This window comes from Pantherophis guttatus, chromosome 2 (genome assembly GCF_059756535.1).
Source record: "Pantherophis guttatus breed Tessera chromosome 2, ASM5975653v1, whole genome shotgun sequence".
Classification (NCBI taxonomy): Eukaryota; Metazoa; Chordata; class Lepidosauria; order Squamata; family Colubridae; genus Pantherophis; species Pantherophis guttatus.
The window spans coordinates 100,718,954-100,742,328 of NC_142064.1; the positions used below are offsets into that span (position 1 = coordinate 100,718,954).

Sequence of the window (23,375 nt, forward strand, 5' to 3'; positions counted from 1 at the left end):
ACAAACAGAGGTTGGAGAGCTCTCTTGCTCGGTCTCTCTCCAAGTGCCCCATGCACAGCCCATTTGAGGAAAGGGAAAGCAAGTCTGGGCACGTTTGGTTGCAGGAGAAGGCCCAGGTGGAAGGTGGCTTTTTCAGCAGCATCCCCCTCCCCTCTTTGGATTGCCCTGCAAGGGGGAGGCTCTGCCTTTGCAGAAACGGGATGGGCGGTTTGTACGGAGGATTGGGGGGGATGCACGGCCCTCCGGATGAAGAGCAGGGCAAGAGAAGGCTCCGAGGTTCGCCTGGGCAGTCAAGCAAGAGGGAAACGCAAAGCATTGGGGGCTTCAGAAAGGCAGAATGTGCTTTTGTGCAGCTCCTGGCTTCTGTGACATTCTGTGAAAGACAGAATGTGCTTCTGTGTCAGAATGTGGAGCTCCTGGCTCTAATGGTGAGTGACGTGAATGACGTCAAACTGACCACGCCCACCCAGTCACATGACCACCAAGCCATGCCCACCAAGCCACGCCCACAGAACCGGTAGCAAAAAAATTTAGATTTCACCCCTGGGGGAGACCCTCCTCAAGTGAGCACCAAAGCGCAGCAAAGGCACATGCAGGGTGGGCAGCCGCTCACTTAGAAGGGTCTTAGCAGGATGCGGCTTCTCTCCTGCACTAATGATTCGGCCATCACCGGATCTCTTCCTCCCACTCTCATGATGCCCTGGCTGTGGCTGAGCTGGGAGCATGCGCACGCGTGGAGAGACCCTCTTCAAGCAAGTGGCGAAGCTCAGGAAAGGTGCATGTGGGGCGGGCAGCTGCTCACTCAAGGAGGTTCTCCCCAAGCGTGCGCTTGCTCCTGGCTCAGCTACAGCCAGCCAGGGTGTCATGAGAGTGGGAGGAGGAGGAGAGTGCAGGAGTGAAGCTTCCCTGTACCTGCCTCCGTGCCACATTTGCATGTAAGGCAGCCTTCACTTCCTGCCGCTTCGGGCTGGAGTTTGCACCCTCCGCTGTTGGCTGAAGAGCTGCTGGGGGTGGGGGAATGAAATGGCAAGGCGATGGCTGGACCATTAGTGCAGGAGAGAAGCCGCATCCTGTTAAGACCCTCCTAAGCAAGCAACCGCTTTGGCGCTCACTTGGGGTCTCTCCGTATGTGCACACCAGTGGTGGATTGCCCCCGGTTTGCACTGGTTCTATAGAACTGATAGTAAAACCGGCGGGAGGCTCTGCCCACTGACCCTGACATCATGAAAATGCTTCCCTTTGTGAACCAGTAGTAAAGGTAAGTAGAACCAACTCCTGGTGTGCACGCTCCCGGCTCAGCCACAGCTGGCCAGGGCATCACGAGAGGAGTGGGGAGAAGGACGGTCGCCTGAAGGGAGGGTGGAGAGAGACACACACACACATATATATACAAAGAGAGAGAGAGAGAGAGGGAGGGAGGGAGAGAGAAAGAGAGACATAGAGTGATACATAGAGAGGCATGAGAGAGGGGAAGAGAGGGAGAGGAGAGGGAGAGATACAGAGGGAGAGAGACAGGGGGGAAGGAGGGGGAGATAGGGAGAGGAGGAGACAGAATGGTTTTGTGGTTGGATAGGCGTGGCTGGGGGGGTCATGTGACTGGGTGGGAGTGAGTGACATTGAGTTGGCCACGCCCATCCAGGTTTTGTGCCTCCAGTGTGTTTTTTTTCTGTGGGAAATGAGTCCAAGTGGCTCCTTGAGTGTTTAAAGTTGCCAACCCCTGGACTATAAATTAATTGTTGTCTTTTAAATGTGGCTTCATTGCTGGCAACCAGTGATTTCTAGATTATGTTTCTGGGCATATCTCGTGGCAAGTATTTTAAGACTTCCCAGTTTGTGCAGCATAGATCTACACCACTTTTGAGATTCTATGATGAGATATGTGTCAGTCTGTGGCAACCTTAATGAGGAGCCTAGTTAAAGAGCAAAGGCACAGATTTCTACCAATAATAATGAATGGGGTCATCCTTCCAAGGGAAAGTAGGCATTCATCTGATGCATTCTTTTCTACAGAGAGCAAAACAGGGAAATTTTGCATCCTTCTCAGAAGGTAAAGAAGACTGGATTGACACATTGCACTAAACCCCTGATGGCGAACCCATGGCATGTGTGCCAGTGGTGGCACACAGAGCCCTCTCTGTGGGCACACGCACTGTCACCAGCTGCTCTTCCGGGTTCTGTCACAGCCTTGAGACATGAACCTCCACTAGTCAAGTTGCAAAACCATCCTTACCCCTGGGAATGAAGATGTGTCTCCATCACAAGAGCTCTCCTGCTCCTCAATCCGTTCCTGTGCCTCTTCAGTCTTGACCAATCCTGACATGTCAAAGAATATCCACCTAGCTCCGCCTCCCCTTTCTCAGACCAGCTAGTTTTAGAGAGTCATTGAGGCCAACTGGAGGTTTATCTGTGTTTTCAGGGTCACCTGAGTAGTGCAAATGGATGTGCAGCCTTCTTGGAACTGTTGAAAGGATTGGACTTGCTAAAAGAATGCAAATGGCCAGCTGTCTGCAAGGCGTATAAATCTTTCCATTCCCCACCATCCAGTAAGAACTGAAGAAGCTTCTTGGATGAAAAGTGAAACGTCTTCATAAAAAAACAAGTCCAGTTGTCTCTTGAAAAATCACCTTTGGGTCTTGGTATAGATGATATTGAAAGTCATTTAAAGATCAGGGAGATGTAGGCCAATTATTCCACTCATTCCAGGGTGTCCAGAGGCCATCGGCAAGCATAACCAATAATGTGCTATACCATATATCCAGACAGAAAAGAAGGTCTGCTTCATCCAGGGCTATCTGCAGGTGAAAGCCTTCCACCCTCTCAATAATTTTTTTCCAAAAAGGAAAGTTGGAGACTGGATAAAAGTTATCCAACAGGGTTGGGTCCAAGGGAGTGCATCACTACCTTCTTCAAAGCTACTGGGATCATCCCTTTCTGAAAGGCACTAATCATCATGTTAATACTGCACCTTTATAAAATTCTATTTTCTATATACTAATAAAAGCTAGAAAAAAACATGTTACTTTTGTTGGCTGCATATATTTAAAGCTGCATTATACAACAAAGTTTCCAATGAAGACCTTAAAAGGTTTTTAAGACTCAAGCACTAATATTTACTGAACATAATACTGCTCATACTACTATTGTAGCCACAGAAGTATTTCCAATTTATCCTGGTTCTTTAAGGCGAATATTAGAATTGTTATATAATAATGAGATAGAAAGGAAAACTCAGAAAGATATCTGAAATTATTGTACAAATAATCTTTGAGAGCCAGTCCATTATGGTCACATTTTGCAACATTCATTAGGTGAAGTGTCTCATCTAATGACCTGTCTATCCCTATCCTCCCCAATCGTTAAAAGAGTGTTAAATGGAGCACGGGGTGCCTCAAAGTTGGGGGCAGCTCGTGGAGGCCTAGCAAAATCCCAGGCCTACCTGCCCTGGTCCTCTCAAAGACTCCCCCACCCATGAGACACCCCATGGTCTACTTCTTGCCCTTTGGGTCCCCACAGCCATTTCTAATTCCCACTGGGTCCCTCAAGGCTTAGGCCCTCCTTCTCATTTACCTTTTGAAGAGTTACGAGGCTTTCAGAACACTGGAATTGATTGCTTCTTTATGCAGCCACATAGTGCTGTTCCAGAAGCAGCTGCCATTTTGTCCTACCCACAAAATTACACCTATCTTCTGATTGCTGCCATGTGAACCAAGAATAAACAGTTTCATTTTGCTTTGTAAATGTTTCTGCAGCCCTGTGCAGACCCTGTTAAGACAGCCAAATCAAGCAGTTTGTCTGACAGCAGCCATTTTCTCCAAGCCCACAAATGGGCAGGACAAAATGGCCACCACATTCATGTTACTGCCATACAGCCCAGGGAGAAACTGCTTCATTATGCTGCCTTAACAGGGTCTGAATAGTGCTACAGAAGCTTCTGAATGCTCCAGAAAGGTTCTATACCACTGTGCAGGCCTCATTAAGGCAGCAAAATGAAGTAAGTTGTCTAATGGCCGCCATTTTTCCCCCATCCACAAATGGGCAGGAGAAAATGGCAGCTGTGTTAGGGTTCCCTCCATGTGACTGAGGCCTTCCCACCTCTCCCAAGATGACATATGTACAGTTGCTTATATCCTACCAATAAGGAACAACATGGACTTTATAAATCCTTCGGGCACTCAAAGGAGCCAGTTTTCCAGCTAATTCATTTTAAGAAACAGTATAATCTTTTCTACAGTCAGCCTCTTTCGCATCCTGATAGTAAGTATCAAGGTGGGTCTTAGCTAACTGCTGTTCTTAACAATGGCTCTATCACAGGGGTGAAATCTAAAAAATTTTGCTACCAGTTCTGCGGGCGTGGCTTAATTAGTGGGTGGGGCTTGGTGGAAAGGTGACTGGGAGGGCAGGTTGGTCAGGTGGGCGTGGCCAAGTCAATGTCACTTCTTTGCCCTTTCTTAACCTACAAAACACAACACAACTGGCTCATCCACAATGTAAAAGCAGCTGTGCTAGACCCAAAATGGCCCCTGCAACAAGCAGGAACCTCACACAGCCACAAAAAGCCCAAAAAAAAAACAACTTTCACACTTTACACAAACACAACACAACACAACATAACTGGCTCACCCACAATGTAAAAGCAGCTGTGCTAGACCCAAAATGGCCCCTGCAACAAGCAGGAACCTCACACAGCCACAAAAAGCCCAAAAAAACAACTTTCACACTTTACAGATACAAAATTCCACATACAGCTTTGTGAGATTTTGTGTGTTTGTTTAGTTAGAGTGAAACACTACAGAAACACACTAAATCTCAGAAAGCTGCACAAATATTATTTTATTTTTATTTTTATATAAAAGCAGCTAAATTTAAAACTTCCTAAACTTTAAATGGCTAGGTCTAAAAAAGAACAACTAAAAAAAACCCAATTAATTATTTTTTTTAAAGCTCCCAAAGGGGAAAAAAACTTACCCAATAGAACAGGGGTCTCCAAATTTGGCAACTTTAAGCAAAACTGGCTGAGGAATTCTGGGAGTTGAAATCCACAAGTCTTAAAGTTGCCAAGGTTGGAGACCCCTGCAATAGAAGGTATAAGGCAGGCAGGAAGGCAGGCAGGCAGATAGAGCTGCTCACCCATGAGCTTGATTGCAGGCAGGGAGATTCAGTTGCTTGCTGATGCAATGGATTGCAGGGATTACAGCAAGGCGTTGCAACCAGCAGCTAAGGTAAGCAAGCTGGAAGCTGGAAGCTGGAGGCTGGAGGGGGGGAGGGAGGGATTTTTGCAACCAGTTAGCAGGCAACTCAGCTGGGATCATCAGAGCTTGGATCGTCAGAGCCATTTAAAAGAAAAAACTTTTTTTCTTTTAAATGGCTCTGACGATCCAAGCTGAGTTGCCTGATTAGCAGGCAACTCAGCTGGGATCATCAGAGCTTGGCTCGTCAGAGCCATTTAAAAGAAAAAAAAGGCTCTGATGATTGCGCAGCTCAGCTGGGCATGGGGGGCGGGGACAGGGATTTTTGCTACCGGTTCTCTGAACTGCCTGCCGCAATCGCTACCTACTTGCTTGAGTCGGTCCGAACCGGGAGCATTTCACCCCTGTTCTAACAGGCAAAAGCATAGACAACGTGATTCAAATGAACTAGCTCTTCTTAAAGCTCATTCAGGGTTCATTCAGGGCACAAAAGGCTCTTAAGAGTTTTCCAATAAATTAATAGGCCAGGCCCCTTATGTGAAGGCAACCAGTTTATTATTTTTCAAATCTCATCTCCAAGCCAAATCAAAACAACTGTTAGTGACATCACTTACTCCTTTCAAGCTCATTGGCTGGAGGTTACCATGGCAGGCATCCACATTTCCAGAATCATCCATTAATCTGAACCACAGTTCTGGGAGGCTCTGTTCAAAAATAAGTGGAAAGCGAGTGGATTGGATGGTTGGCATTGTCTGCATAGAAAGAATATCCCTCATTTGGGGATTCGGGTTTAAATTGCTGCCACAGGCTGCCAATCCAAACCCTGAAGGGAAATATATGTTATTCTGTTATTTGCTCATACTTGCTTTGATCGTAACTTCCATACCTGTGACTGAATCTCATCATCCACCATGTTGAAGATGCACATCTCTGGGAGAAGGCTGGTGGGGAGGTGTGCTAAGAAAAACGTGCCAAAAAAGTGGCTTCAGGATGGCCCAGTTTGAGGAGCATTGTGACCAAAAAGGTAAAAAATGACTTGGCTTGAAATTTCAGGAAGTTAACTAAAAAGAGATTCCATTGGATAGATATACTTCCAGTCCCACTGTTGTACATTAATCAGAATCAAACCTAGAGACTCTGGTGTCCTAACAAATAGTCAATGTTGTTTCCGAAACACACACAGTCTGGTGACTGAAGTAACTTTTTATTTTTATTTTTTTAGATTTTTTTATCACACTTTTATTAAATAACTCAAGGCAGTGGATATACCTAAGACTTCTTCATCCTCTTATTTTCTCCACAACAACAACCCTGTGAAGTACAACCATCTTCTTCTCTTTTCCTCCACCTTTCCAGACTTCTCCAGGGAGTTTCATCTGTATTGATGAAAATCAGTGTGGACTGTTAGTGACCACATAGATCAATTTTCTCCTAGATGAACTGCCCCAATGTAGTCTTTCAGGTCTTCCAACAGGGCACCTGTTATGTATGTATCTATTTTGTGCGGGAAATTCAAATGCAGCAATGCTTGTGATTGGTTAACGGGTATTTCAGAACTGTATATAAGGAGGGCTGTTGCCTGTGTTTCTTTGCTGAAGTCTCACCCTGAATTGAAGAGCTGTTGTCACTAGTTTGCTTGTGGCTCTCGTTATTTCCGCACTACAACATTGGCAACTAAGGTGGGATCGAGGCCACAAGAAGCAAATCAAAAAGAGCTCTGAGTTTCAGCCAGGGTGACGAGCGGACTAAGGAGACATACTGCGATGTCTGCCTATGTTCCACCAAACGTAGGCAGACCTTCGACCCGACCCGAGAGAAGTGGGGGTCGTATCTGACCAGGTTCAGTGTTCCCTGGAAGCAAGTGAAATGCAAGGGCTCTCTGCGAATCGAAAAAGAGCTCTCTTCTTGAGCCACTGCGGGCCAGACGTTTTCAAAATGGCCGAGTCCCTCTGCGAGCCAACTCCAGTCCAGATGGTCCCCTGGGATGTCCTACAAGCAAACCTGAGAGCCCACTACGCTCCCGTTCCTTCGAAGTTTGTACAACGTTACGAGCTCCGGCAACGAGTACAAAGAGAAGGAGAACCGGTCAGCGCATATGTGGCTGCCCTTCGAAAAGCCGCAACGCATTGCGCTCCTCGAACAGTTGATTTGTGGCGTGAGAGACACTCGATTACAGAGGCGCCTACTAGTGAAGCCAGATTTGACATTAGCTGGCACGTTAGATGAAGCAAGAGCGCACGAAGCGTCCACGAATGCTCCTGAAGCGCTAGAACGTCCACAGCCGAGCAAAGACAGCCCAAAGTCAGCACCTGTTCATCGAGAGGAGGCGCGAACCAGTACAGAGGAAGAGTCAGATGAGGACATCTTCCACACTGACAAAAAGAAGGGCGAGCAAGGTCGTCGCCGAGAAAACTGCTCAAGCTGTGGTGGAGCTCACGAGAGACAATCCTGCAAATACCGAGATGCCATTTGCAGGCGTTGCGAAAAGAAGGGCCATTTGGCCAGAGTCTGTAGAGCTCAATTTCCTCGAAATAACAAGTCACGTGACTATCACGACCAACCAGAACCGACACGTTCAAACCAGCTAACCAGAGATGGCGGCACGAGAAAACGGTGCAAGAATCAAAAGCGAGAAACCTACAGCACGATAATCGGCCAAGCCAGCACGTCTGTAGAGGAAAAGGTCTACACGAGAGTAGAAATTGAAGGGAGACCATGCGACATGGAAATCAACACCGGGTCTACCCTGTCAATCATGTCCTGGGCTACGCTTAAATCACTTCTACCGAAGTTCCAGAGAAACCAGCTTTCTCGGCTGGTTCACCTCCTCGACTATTAAGGAAACCGAGTTCCTGTGGAAGGTGTGGGCACGTTCTGGGTCACCTACAGCGAGTTCCAGAAAGAGCTTCCCCTGACCATCATCAGCAAGCCGCTGCCAAGTCTCCTGGCCCTAGCTTGGTTTCGAGCCCTTGGCATGGGCTTCACGGGTGTCCACAGCATCGGCGGACCATTTCTAAAAGAAAGCCTCCTGCACGAATTCCAGGACGTTTTTGAAGAGACACTAAGCAAGTACGTGGGGACCCCTATCTCTTTTAATTTAGACCCTAATGTAGCCCAGATTAGGTTAAAGGCAAGACGAGTACCATTTGCCCTAAAACCAAAAATACACGCAGAACTTGACAAATTAATCAAACAAGGGGGCTAGTTCCTGTAGATCACGCTAAGTGGGAAACCCCCATAGTCACGCCAGTAAAGTCAGACGGATCAATCAGAATCTGCGCTCTTTATAAATGCACGATCAATAAAGCGTTGCAACAGAGCACCTATCCAGTTCCAATCGTCCACCATCTACTTCACTCCTTGGGCCCTGGCAAGATATTCGCTAAGTTAGACCTTGCGCAGGCGTACCAGCAGCTGCCGGTAGATGACGCTATGGCAGAATCACAAACTATAGTAACGCACAGAGGTGCATTCATATGCACTAGACTACAGTTTGGGGTTAGCATTGCCCCAGGGCTCTTCCAGAGCACTATGGAGCGCCTTCTACAAGGACTCCTGGGGGTTGTTCCCTATTTTGACGATGTCCTCATTAGTGGCCAGAATGAGGCACAGCTTGGAGATAAAGTTAGATAAGTGCTAGCCAGGTTTAGAGAAGCGGGACTTAAACTCAAAAAGTCCAAATGTAAAATTGCGGTACCCTCCGTAGAATTTTTGGGCTACCGAATTGATGGCACAGGCATTCACCCCACAGAGAGCAAAGTAAGGGCCATCCAAAATGCACCCACGCCAAAGTCGAAGGCCAAACTGCAGGCCTTCCTGGGACTTCTGAACTTCTATACCATGTTCCTCAAAGACAAAGCCACCATTGCAGAACCATTGCATAGATTACTAGGAAAAAACGTTCCCTGGGTTTGGGGCAAGATTGAAGCTGTGTAGAAAAAATGACGGAACTAGGCCAAGCTCTTCAATGCAGGAAAGAGTTTATTGTGCACGGTTCAAACAGTCCAATAGACAAGCAAAGGGTCTGAACAATGATGGCTGCTTTCGGCCAGATATTTATACAGTATAAAGACAAAGTTATTACAAAGAGTGAGACATTTCACACATAGAGGTTACCCTTTATCTCTAGGAAAGACATAACAGCCCTTTTCCCACAGGCTCAGGTCCTCAGCTCCGGAGCTCAAGACATAATAAAACAGGAGATAAGGGGCTCAAAGGCGCCTCAAGAGCAGTAAAGAGGACAGTAAGGAAAGCAGTATTTCTTCTCTAGGAGATACATGACATTTGGGATGTAATAAGCATTAAACAACAGGATGTATCTGTTTAGGGTCAGTTTGCCCTTTTACAATTCTGTACCTACGTCAAATACCGTTTGTCATCTCAGCACCTTGGCACGGAAGAGGCACTTCTGTCTTGACCAAAGATTTGGATTTTTAATATTTGAGTTTTATCCCAATATCGAATCTTAGCCTGGTTCAAAGCGGCCGTGTTTAAGGCTGTTAAAAAACTTTTGTCTGAGGACAGCTTTCTTATACAGTATAACTCAGAATTGCTGCTTGTACTTGTCTGCGATGCGTCCCCTTTTGGTGTGGGCATTGTGTTGAGCCATAGACTACCGAATGGGTTAGAGGCGCCCATTGCTTATTACTTTCGCACTCTGTCCAGTGCAAAAAGAAATTACAGCCAGCTGGACAGGGAGGCTTTAGCGGCTGTAGCGGGGGTCAAAAAGTTTCACGAATATTTGTTTCGCCGGACTTTTGAACTTATAACGGACCATCAGCCATTGTTGGGACTTTTGGCTGGCGACAAACCAACCCCGGCTGCTCTCTCCCCCCGGATGACCAGATGGTCTATTTTCCTGGCTGCTTACTTGTATAGACTAATCCACCGACCGGGCCAGACTCTGGGCCATGCTGACGCCCTCAGCCGATGCCCCTTGCCCGATCTGTTGGAAAACCCGACTCCGGAAGCCCCTGTATTATTGATCGATGTTGTATCCCTGGGGCCCCTCTCATCTGGCGAGGTGGCAAGGGCATCTGCCAAAGACTCTGTTTTACGTACTGTGATGGGTTGGGTCATGCAGGGTTGGCCAACTAAGGTGGACAGTGGGGATTTTCAATTGTTCTTCAACAAAAAGAATGAGTTGTCTATGTTGGGAGGCTGCTTACTGTGGGGCGACAGGGTGGTTATCCCCTCTCGTTTAAGGTATCGGGTGTTGGAGTTGCTACACAAAGGGCATCCTGGTATAGTTAGAATGAAGAGTCTGGCTCGGAGTTATGTGTGGTGGCCACATCTCAACCAAGACGTCACTGAGTGGGTGGGGAAATGCAGGCCCTGCCAGGAGTCCCACCCGGATCCCCCTGTCGCTCCCGTTAGAGAGTGGGAAAAGCCTAAGGGACCATGGGGGAGGATCCATATTGATTTTGCAGGCCCCTTCCATGGCCAGAATTTTCTCATAATTGTAGATGCTTTTTCCAAGTGGCTGGAAATAGCTTTGATGCCTTCAACCACTTCTGAGGCCATAATTAAGGTCCTCAGGAAACTATTCGCAACCCATGGTTTGCCAGACACCCTGGTCTCTGATAACAGGCCCCAATTCACGGCAACTCAATTTGAAAGCTACCTGGCCGAGTTAGGAATACGACACGCATTATCTGCTCCTTTCCATCCGGCTTCGAATGGCCTTGTAGAGAGATTCGTACGAACGACCAAAGAAGCACTGTCCCGACTCGATGCAGGAGACTGGCAAGCTAGGATTGATCAATTCTTAGCAATACAACATGCAACCCCGTGCACTGCCACAGGGCGCAGCCCAGCAGAGCTCTTAATGGGCCGTAAACTCAGGTGCACTCTTGATCACTTACACCCGAACTATTCCACAGATAATTTTAAGGGGGAAGAGGGAGGATTAAGACAATTCCAAATCGGGTCCCCGGTATTTGCAAGGAACTATGCTAGCGGTCCACTGTGGATTGGGGGAATTATTGTTGGAATCACCGGTCCGAAATCATACACAGTGGACGTAGGGCAAGATAAAATTTGGAGAAGGCACATAGATCAATTGCGTAAACGTTTGAATTGTGAAGCCTGTGAAAATTCCAATATTGTAAAACCTAACTTCCAAAGTTTCCCCGAAACAGCTATCTCAAGCCCGAGTAAACCGGATTACTTATCGGGAAAGCCTGAGTTCCAGCACCGCCCCAGCGAGTCGACACTCCCAGCTGGGGATGGCCACGCCTCTGGAGAAATCCAGGAGGTTCCATTGGCGGAGCCAGGAGAGACAGGAGGTCCCTCTGATTGGCTCGACGCCTCACCAGCAACTGAACTGCGCAGGTCAACCAGAGTGAAGTCACGCCCTGGTCACCTGCATGATTTTGTATGTAAATATGTAAATAGATAGGATAAGTGCCTTCTGGGAATGGAGGCGTGTTATGTATGTATCTATTTTGTGCGGGAAATTCAAATGCAGCAATGCTTGTGATTGGTTAACGGGTATTTCAGAACTGTATATAAGGAGGGCTGTTGCCTGTGTTTTTTTGCTGAAGTCTCACCCTGAATTAAAGAGCTGTTGTCACTAGCTTGCTTGTGCCTCTCGTTATTCCCGCGCTACAACAGCACCCATCACCACTATAATCCAATTCATCAACCTTGTCACAAATAATCCTCTTTTCTTTCTCCTCAGCTCTCTCAGCAGTATGGCATTCTCCAGAAAGCTTGGTCTTAGCATGAGGTTGTTTTCAACACTCGGAATCCCTGATGTTGTGTGGGCAAGAGGCTTGGAGTTCAGTTTCTAGTCTTGCCATGGGTGGTGGTTCTCCTGGTAAGAACAGGGCATGTCTGACTCACATGTGGTAAGTAATCCCCCCACATCATTCCAAATGTTCCTCTCATCATTCCTCTCTTCCAAATCTCACTCCACTTGTGACTGGGAATCTCTGGTTGACCATCTACTACTACTCTCCATCTTGGTCCATCTCTTTTTAAGGAGAAGGATCCAAGGCAAGAGGGAGCACCCTCTTGGTGCAGGAGGCCCCAATCCAAGCAGCTGAGCAGAGGAGCCTCCATTCTGCAGGAAACAAAGTCATCATGGCTGCCAGAGGGGCAGGCCCCTGCTACAGAGCCTGGGTCAAAGCATGCCCCTGACCCTCTATGGGGCTTCAGGTTTGGCTTAGCACTGACCCGCTTGAGCCAAGACCTAAAGAGAGAAAGGGAAGGGATTGTTTGTGCTGCCCCACCTCCCCCCATTCAGCTTCAGAGTGACCTTCCTTGTTGCTTTGCAACAAATGATCTTGTCACATCAGAGCTTCAGTACATATATTAAGTCCCATGTACCAGGTGTCTCTTCATTCCACTACATGAGAGTACTCCAGTCAGTACTCTCAGATCAGGAGAACTGAATTTAAGGTCTCCATCTTTTCCCAACAGGAAAATCCCTGGATCTTCCCAGGATTGGAAGAGATACTGGATTCCAATGCTTCTGCAGCCTGTTGCTCACTCTTCTGGGTCTGATCTGACAGATCTGTTGAATCTGCCATGGAGTTCATATTAGAAACATCAGTAATGGACTCACACCCACAACATCATAATTAGTGAAGGCAATATCTTCTTTGAGGCCCCTCGACTTCCATCAAATTTACAAATGAGAGTTATTCATATCAAGGCACAAATCCAAAGCTTTCTGCATCCCATCATGGACTCCAGTGCCACTGCAAGCTATTCCTCACTCACTTGGGTCTGATTTGAAATATCAAGAATGGACTCCACATCCATTGACTCAGCCATGGAGTCCACATCAGAAAAATCACTAATGGACTCCATATCCACAACATGACAATCAGCCATGAAGTCCCTTCGGAAAAATAATTAATGGACTCCACATTCCTAAGAAAATAATCAGCCTGAATTCCACATTGGAAAAAAATCACTAAAAGATTCACGTCTGCAAAGTAATAATCAGTTGTGGAATTCACATTGAAAAATCACTAATCACTATTATATCTGCAATATAATAATCAGCCATAGAGTCCACATCAGAAAAATCATTAATAGATTCCATATCCAAAAAATAATAATCAATGAACTCCACATATTCTAGACTGCAGATACCAAAGGTATTCTGGGCATCCATCAAATTCTGCAAATGACAATTGTTCCCATTAAGGCATAAATCCAAAATTCTCTTGAATTCTAACTAGATGCCTAAAGCATAGGGTTCATTCAGCCTCAGCCCCAAAAGCAAGAGGACATATAACCATCTACAGATTAGTTTTTAAGTGTCCTAAATCCCTTAAAAAGAGTGCCATTTAAACTTCCAACCAGGACTTGAGCTATGATCTCCACCAGCCACATTACCAGTGGAGATCTCTTATCTCAAAACAAGCAGATGTGTTTATCAGGAGATCTCTCCCACTCCTCAATCAGTTGCTTCTTCAATCCCACCAGAGGAAGAAGGTAAGATGTGGAAGAACATCCAGCAAGCTCAGTCTTCCCTGTCCAAGAAGAGGGAGTCAGCCTGTCAAACTTTTTGCCCTGCAAACCCCATGTGAACAGGTCTTGGGAAGAGGCTTTTGCAGCTCACAATGCTGCCCCACCTTGCCCAAAAGACAGTGGTGGTCCCAAGCATCATCTTCCAGGCTGCTGAGAACATCTAGGGTGTTTTTTTCATATATTGATTATAGTATGTTTATGTAAGCAGTGTCAACACCTTGGCTGAGCAATGCATTAATTATTGATTGCTGGAATACTAACGCCTTTTTGTAGTCAATAAAGCCATGCACAGAGGCATGATGTACTTGTTGTGCTTTCAATGACTTGCTGAACAACCTGGATATGATCCATTGTGCTGTAGACACTTCTGAACCCTGCTTGCTCCTTTGGCTGTGCATCATTTAATGTTCTCAATATTGGTTTTTGCTATTATCTTGATGAAAACCTAGGTGACTGAAAGAAGGCTTATTGGACTTTAAATCATCTTGGGCCCCTTGTGTGTAAGTATCACTTCAGATTTTTCCATGCATCGGGTATTTTTCCTTCTCTGAGGCATCTTGAGTATAGTTTTGCTACTATCTTGTGTAAACTGTGGCCACCAGTTTACAGCATTTCAACCGTAACCCAGTCATTTCCTAAAGCTTCGCCATTTTGAATTTATTTTATGGCACTTGATATTTCCTCCACTAGAATATCTGGCATTTCCTCTTTCGTGGATGTTGTTACTTTTGAATGATCTTGATCTTTGTATAGCTCTGAATAGAATTTTCCAATTATTTCTAAAATTTCCTATCTTGTTCTACACACAGATCCATCTTCACGTTTTAATGCAAAAACCTTTCTTGCTCTATTAATCCCTTTGTTTTCTTCAATTGCCTTTTTCACAAGTTTCATGTTAAACTGAGTTAAACTGAGTTTCATGTTAAACTCTTCTTCTTGAAGTCGCCAATCTAGTCAGGAGAGGTTTCCTCCCCACTCCCATCCAGACTTGAGGCATGTCCTCCCATGTTGAAAAACTTTCCTTACTTTGAGGTAGAAGAGCTGATTCCATTGTGAAAGTAAGAGAGAAAGGGAAGGGAACCTTTTGCCACTATGTGCACACTGAAGAACCAAGGCAGGAAGGAAGGTGTTCAGATCAGCAGCTCTGTAAACCCCTTTCCATATTGGTCCTTTTTATCTAGTTCTTGGTTAATTTTAATTTTATAATTATTAACGTTGACTCTTTTATAGTCCATATTATCCAAGTATGTTTGATTGGGCCATTTGATCTTCTCTCTACTTGTGACCTCAAGCTAACCTGATTCTTTGTTGTGAGAGGACAAAAAAAGCTTCCCGGCTCCCGAGAGCATGTTGATAACTTCCTTTTCTTTCTCAGTGCCCTAATTTCGACTTCTCTCCTACTGGCATTCATTAGCTAGTTTTATAATTAAAATAAAACTGAGAATTTTTGTCTTGCTGATGTTTTTTAAGTGACAATATAGGAATGCAAAATACAAAAAAGAGAGTAAATAAGCATTTGCTACTCTTGGTTGTATTTTAAATTATTTCATTATGTTAACTCTATAGCTTTATTTTAAACATTTTTATTTTTTAATTTAAAATATATTTTCAAAACAGTGAAGTATTGTGCGGTCATTAAGCAAATCTGGCTTCCCCCATTGACTTTGCTTGTTGGAAACTGACTGGGAGGTTTACAAATGGTGATCATATGACCCTGGGACAGTGCAACTGTCATAAATACATGCCAGTGGTCAAGCTCCCTAATTTTTATCACTTGACCATGGGGATGCTGCAATGGTTATAAGTGTGAAAACCAACCATCGTTTTTTCAGTGCCATTGCAATTTTGAACGGTCACTAAATGAATGGTTGTAAGTTGAGGACTATCTGTAATACATTTGCCATAATATGTTTCTTATTACAAGAGAGAAGCATTTTTCTAAATGCTAGAATATTTAGTTATCAGTCACATCGTGATTGGAAAAATTGTTCTAAGTGTAAAGGGAAGCCTTTTTGCAGAGATGGAATTTCCTAAGTCTGTGGAGAAAAATCTGAAGGAAAACAACTTATTTTTTCTATTTAGTCTCTGCTGTCACCCAGTGGATTTTTCCTGTAACATCTATTTCTTTCCCTATGGACTGAGAAATATGTATCCATCCAGACATTGAATAAACTCTATAATTCTAACAATGTGATCCCAATCTTGGTTTCAGTAGAAACAACCAAATTATCACAAAACAGTTCATAACTTCAAATTTTGGCCCTTTTTTTAAAGTTGGCCATTGAAAATTTTGGTGGGAAAATTTTGGCTGTTGGATTGAATTTTGTTCCTGTCTGCATCTAAGCATTGCTTATATTAGAAGTCCAATGTAACATAGCAAAATATCTTAGGCTCTAGTCAAAACAGAAAAAAAATCTAGATACTATTCTGTAGTCATTTATTCAGTTTGAAACTGTCATAATTAGGTAAACCAGGTTAGATTTAACTGAGCCTTTGGGAGTCTTTCATATATATCTTCTTTGAAAATTTTAAAGAACAAATATCTATGGAGATCTCAGTCATCCAGGTCATGGATGTCCCAAAAGTGCTTTTTCAAAAAACAATTGGACTTTATTTTTCCTTGAAGACATTTTGCTTCTCACTCAATGAGCTTCTCCAGTTCTGAATGAATGGTGGAGGATGGAAGGATTTATATTCCTTGCAATCATCTAATCATTAGCACTCTTTCTGAGAATCATTGAGGCCACTTGAAGGTTTATATGTGCCCTCAGGGTCACCTGAACAGTGCAAATTGGTGTGGAACCTTCTTGAAACTGCTGAAAGGACTGTGTTGTAAACAGGATATAGATGGTATTATATCCCTCCCTCTCTGTTGAGAGAGGATGTTCAATCTTAATGTAGATGACTTCTTTGACCTTCTTTCAAACAAGTGGTCCTCTCTGTCCAGAATGTGGACTTTTCTGTCTTCAAAAGAGTGACCTTTGTCTTTCAAATGCAGATGGACTGCTGTTCTATTGTTCTTTTGAAGGAACAAAGAACAATATATATATTGTTCATATAAACAATTTTTTCTTTTATCGCCTGTTTTCAATTCCAAAGAGATTCTGAGTTAAGTCTGGTAAATTCAATATTTTGTTACAAATGAAGATAAATCCAGGCAATCAATTAACCGCACAAACAATATGAGCTGGCTTCTCTTATGAATGCTTTTTGTAGCTGTATCAGCAATCATGAAGAACTTCATCAATTATTTGCAAATCAATGGTACGAGCATAGTTTTTAGTGTCTAGAGTCTAGACAATCTTCATTATCGCTAAATTCATAATGAAATTATAGAGTTGGAAGAGACCATTTAAGCCAATAGGTCCAACCTTCTGCTCTATGCAAGGATCTAAATAAAAGTATCCCAACAACATATTTGCTTGACCTTTACTTGATCATGTTCCATTTCCTCTACTTCTTCCTTTAAGTCTTTAATAAAAAAATCTAATACTTATTGAATTCGTTAATGACATGTAGTTGGCTAATAGATAATATTCTAGAAGACAGAAATAAAATTCAAAACAAACCTGATAGGCTGGATCAACAAAAATATGCTTTCTAGATCAGTGGAAGTAATTGTTCCACATTATTCTGCTTTGGTCATTTTGAATAGCCTGTCCAACTCTGAGCACCATATTTTAAGAATGGTTCACAGAAATTAAAACTGGCCCAAGAAAAAAGGAATGAAGATCATTAAGAGACCAAAGTCCTATGAAAGGAAGAGTGAAAACACTTAAGGGATTTCAGGGACTAGAAATTAAGTTATATGAAAGAAGTTTTAAAAATTGGATATGTTTAAATCAGAGAAAATGGTACTGAAGGAGTAGATGACAGTACTCTTTGTGCTTTATGCCTAAAATGGGACTATAATTCCTGGATTCCCGGTTTCTAGCCTGGTCCACTATACCAAGCTGGCTCTCAGATGGTATACCATATTTGAAAGAATGTAGTTGTCGGGCTTCAAGCTAGACATAGCAGTAAATCTTGATTCTCCAGACACCTAGTCCTATATTCAGGAACTGTTTTTTCAGCAGAAGTTTCACAGACATAGCACCACAAGTTTAATTTCTTGATTTCAAACAAAAATGAAGGCATATATACACAGAAGACCTGCTTACTGAAGCACACACCACTCAGATCCTCTGTATAGGTTTGTACTCCAATATTTATGGCATTTTTTCCCCTGCCATTCTAAGTTACAGATATTGAGTTTTTTGTCTTCATGGCCTTGAGACTGGAAGGCAGATGATCAGAACTGACATAAAGTTCTATCTGTTGGAATGAATAAACTGATGCAATAATATGAATTAAATTGATATTCTCAAGACTGTTGTCACTTCTACTTCATTTCAGATTCTTCTTGATATCTAAGGATGCACCATGCCAACACTATCAGAATAAGTAACTAGACTTTCTATCACCTTGTTACTTCCTCAATTTTTTTTTTGTTTTCTTTCATGCAAGCATCATCTACCAGAATTCTTACTACAAACACTATACTTCTAACTTTATTGTCTCTTGCTGTGTACTTTTATTCCATTGTGTGACACTACCTATGCCAGTATTTTTCAGGTCTGAATATTTGAGGCTTGGTGCAACAAATGAATTAATAAGTAATCGCTCAGGCTCAATAGCTTTATTTATTTATTTTATTTAGCATATGGCAAGGTCTAACAGTTGGTGCTATTGGAGACACCCCAAAACTTATCTTTATCTTCAAACACATAATTTCATCTCCAAAAAATTGTTTCCAGTTGGTGAAAATTAATGATGCAGTTTCTGACCGTACTAAAGCAGAAATACATGAAAAGTGCAATGTAAGCTAACCTTGTTTTTAAATGACAGGGAGCAATTTTAGGAATTGCTGAAAGAGGGAGGCAAGGGAAGGGGAAGGAGGATCTGGAAAACTAGCTATAAATCAGCCAGTTGGATATCAATACCTAGAAAATTCTAGAGCAGATCCTAAAAAGATTCCACACTGAATATAACTCACGACTATGATGTGGCTGCATACAGCATATAGTTGCATACAGCATACAGTTTTGACAGCATTGACAGAAGCAGAGTTTCCAAATCCCATGAAACAATTACCCCACTTTGATCAGACTTCCTCCTCCTCCTCCTCAAAAACAATCTCCCATACTTAGTCAGGAAAAAAAATGAGAAAAACTGGGAAATTCAAAGAAGAGCCATATGGTTGATTAGGAAACTGGAAACCAAGACTCGTGAATGCAGCTGTGTTACATCAGTCTTGAGATAATAAGCACTTAGACTTATATACCACTTCATGATGCTTTACCACCCTCTCTAAGCGGTTTACAGAGTCAGCCTATTGCCCCCAACAATCTGGGTCCTCATTTTACCGATCTCAGAAGAATGGAAGGCTGAGTTAACCTTGAGCCTGGTGAGATTCGATCTGCCAAACTTCTGGCAGCTGGTGATCAGCAGAAGTAGCCTGCAGTACTGCATTATAGCCATTGCGCCACCTAGGCTCATTTGAGATGAGAAGCTTGAGGAAAGATGTGAAAGCACACCACCCAGGAAAGGATCAGGATCACCATATGACTGCACCCAATGTTATGTCTTTTTTTTTTTTTTTTTTTTGAGTGGTAATCCATTGTACTTAATGGCCATTTTTTGCTAGAAACCAAAAGTAAATGCTAGTTTCCAGCAAAAAAATAAATAAATCTTAAATTGTGGTCACATGACTGTGGGATGCTGCAAATGACCTTAAAAGCCCAAAATGTAATCATGTGACCATGGGGACAGGGTGAGATGGGCAGCCATCAGAATTTCCAAAGCAGGTCATGAGTAACTCTGAGGAAGCCTGTGGTAACTTCAAATAGTTTTTAAGCAACCAGTCATAAGTCGAAGACTACCTGTAGAACGGTACCAAGTTTGAAAAAAAGGGCCATACGTAAAGACATGAAATGAGAATAATGTCCTCTGATCTTTATTCAGAGACCACATTAGTATTTCAATATTTTCCATATTATTGGATATGATGACTAATTGTTAAATAGAAGGAAATATCCACAGGGATATGTTTCTCCAGAGGTTAGTGTTTGTATTAATGAACAGTGCAATTTCTCATCTCAGAAGCCACATTCTGAAGAAAAAAGAAGCCATTGTAATAATATTACAGATTATAGAAGTTTATTTTAATACATTTCATTACCCAAATGCATTAATCAAAGAAATGAAGATACAAATTATGCACAGGAGCAATATTTGTAAGGCTGTGATGCAAGGACACCATTTTACTGAATTTAATCTGAAAATGCCCAGAATTGCTCTGCAAACTACTACATTTTGGACGGTAAAACTATTACTTTCTATACATTTATTAAGTTACCTCTGTATCCATTATGTGAAGAAAAATCTTTCTTAGAAATTATTTTGTTTGGGGTGGGGGGAAATCCATTGCTCAGTTTATCATAAATCTTTTGTTCATTAAGTGTGCAGAGATTAATAAAAGCAAAAAAGCAAAGGGTGAAAATAACCTCTAATACTCGAGTATTATATAATTCAAGAGACAATTAGTAGTTCTCTGATTCTAAGCATTTTGTATGAAAGTTCTTTGAACTATATTAATTCTTCTGAATCAATACAATACGTCAGAAACTGCATAACTCATCTTGCTTGTCTGAAAGATCATAATGCAGAATGAGGAAAAAGAGCATTACATTCATTGAATTCCTGAAAAGCAATATCTTGAATTATGATTATGATGATGGGATACCGTGTGTATAAGAAGATACAGTGAGTATAAGAAGATATAATGCCTATGCTTATTGTATCTGGCAATTGTGTGTTTTATAAGACAGTTCAGTGATTATGATCAAAGGCAAATGTTGCTGATTATTTAGAACTTAAATAATATCCCCTCATTTACTAGGTCAGGTCTATTCAGATCATTTATATTAAAAATTTGTTCCAAAAAGATGACGTGAAGAGGAGGAAATATCTAGTATTTATTATGATGAAAAGATCTATAAAACTGTCCCCAATTTCAGTCTAAAAGACAAAAGAGAAGAGGAAAGAATAGAGAAGAAAAAAATAGACAAATCTGATGTACTTAACTCTTCAGGTTAAGGTAGGTAGGTAGTTTTAAAACAGGAAGGAAGACTTCAGGAATGATCCCAATGGGATCTTGTTCCTCTAGCCATGGCATTTGTGAGTGACAAAATGATTAAGGTCCAGATTTGCAATAATGGACAGTGTTCTCTACACTAGTTTCTCACAGTAGAGTCATCTGTGAGAGGAGAACAAGAGCAAAGGAAAATGGAATAGAGTTTCTTTATAAATAATTAACATCACTTATTTGTCCTTTTCAGTGAGTTACCTTGTAGTCCAATCTGGTTAGAATCATTTTTTTGCACTTCTGAATAGATAAAAATCACAAACTTAGTCCAAGTTATCTATTATATTTTAAAAATAAGTTGGTACATATTCCAAAAAAACAGCAAAGCAGCAGCAGATCATGAGAAGGTGGTTTCTAGTCCCGCTTTAGGCATGAAAGCCGTTTGGGTCCCCATGGGCCAGTCAGTCTCTCTCAGTCCAGTTCACCTCACAGGGTTATTGGTGTGGGGAAAATAGGAGAAAGAAGGAGTTATTAGACATGTTCACTGCCTTGAGTTATTTAAAAAATACAGATACAGTAAATAAAAGAAACAACCATTACCACAATTGATCCCGAAATTTCTGTTGCTAAGCAAGACAATTAGTTTTGCCTCATTTTAGGACCTTTCTTGCCACCGTTATTAAATAAATCACTGCAGTTGTTAAGTTAGTAACATGGTTGTTAAGTGAATCTGACTTCCCCATTGACTTTGCTTGTCAGAGAGTCACAAAAGATGAACACATGATCAAGGACACTGTAACTGTTATAAATACATGACAGTTGCCAAGCGTCCAAATTTTGATTATTTGACCAATGGGGATGCTGCAATGGTCGTAAGTGTGAAAATCGGCCATAGTTCACTTTTTTCAGTGTTGTTGTAACTTCTAAAAGTCACTAAACAAATGGTTGTAAGTCAAGACTACCTGTAATAAAGGTAAGGTATAAATAAAGAATAAATAAATATTTGATATACAAAAAAACAGCTGACTTTTATTTTTGCATTACTAAACCTCCAGATGATATGAAAATTCACTTAATTCTTTGACATTTCTAATATACAATAAATATGAAATGTTGTAGGTATAGACGTTTTTGTTGGTTGAGTTTCATCCATGGTCTGTATGTTCTATGTTCCATGCCATATTTCATTTCGCAAATATTTCCTTGAATAATATAGTTCACCCCAACTCTTTCTTTTTAGCATGTAGTTCTGAAAGACAATAGTGAGAGTGATGTTCTTTTCTTCCAGTTAATTGTGATTGTGATTGAATTTCTATCCTCTTGCAAACTCACTTTTTTCCATTTCTCCAGATGAAGCCCAGGATGGATGCAGTGACAAACAATAATAACCAGAGCCTTGGACAACTTGTGACGGAGTTCATTCTGTTAGGGTTTCCTCAGGTCCAGGTTTTAGAAATTTTCCTTTTTGCAATCATCTCTATTATTTTTACTCTCACTCTCTTGGGCAATCTGATTATCATCAGTGTTGTAATAATTGATGCTCATCTTCATACACCCATGTACTTTTTTCTGGGAAATCTTTCCCTTCTGGAAATATTCTTCACCTCAGCCATTGTGCCCAAGATGTTGACTAACTTGCTGGCTAAGAAGAAGACCATCTCATTTTCAGCTTGCATTGCTCAGTGTCACTTCTATTTCTTCCTGGGGTCCACTGAGTTGCTTCTTCTGAGTGTGATGTCCATTGACCGCTATGTCGCTATCTGTAACCCACTGCGTTATCCCATCATAATGAACAGTCATGTCTGCATCTCTCTGGTGGTTAGTTGTTGGGTGGGTGGCTTTTTGCATATCCTGTGGCCAACAGTAGTGATATCCCAGCTCCCTTTCTGTGGCCCAAATGTAATCAATCACTTCTTTTGTGACAGCACCCCACTCTTGAAGCTTTCCTGTTCTGACACACAGCTCATTGAACTTGTTGATGTGCTTCTTGCTTCCTTTATGCTTGTGGGCACTCTATTGCTCATCACAGTATCTTACATCTACATTATCTCCACTGTGCTTAGGATCCCATCAGCCACTGGGAGGCGCAAGGCTTTTTCTACCTGTGCCTCACATATCACGGTGGTGACAATCTATTATGGCAGTTCCATTTTTATGTATGCTCAGCCAGCCCAGAGCTCCTCTCTGGAGTTCAACAAAGTGGTGGCCATTCTGACAGCTGTGGTGACACCACTTCTAAATCCCCTTATTTACAGCCTGAGAAATGAAAAAGTGTTGGATGCCCTGAAAGGAATGATGAAGAGGAAGCATTCTTCCCAGAGAAGCAGATAATTTTTGATATGATTTCTTATCTTCCATGCAAATCTACCTTAATCAATACAAGGTTTGTCAGGGATCCTACGAATTAGCTGCTGTATGTGGAAGAGGCATGAACTCCATGATGAACCAGACACTGTGTTAATGCTTGGACTTTGTTTTAATCTCCTTTCTTTCTGATGAGATGAGATTCATTGATGAATCCAATGAATATCAAAGCTGAATTACTGTAATACTTGAAGCCTAAACTGAAAGTTCAA

At 42.5% G+C, this 23,375-nt stretch overlaps 1 protein-coding gene across 1 annotated transcript; it reads left to right on the forward strand.

Annotated features, from left to right (window-relative positions):
- Positions 1–22,149: 22,149 nt before the first annotated feature.
- LOC117661934 (olfactory receptor 6M1-like) lies at positions 22,150–23,375 on the forward strand. The gene has a single exon (XM_034411243.2). It carries the CDS (start codon positions 22,150–22,152, stop codon positions 23,128–23,130), a length of 981 nt encoding a protein of 326 aa, XP_034267134.2. The 3' UTR covers positions 23,131–23,375.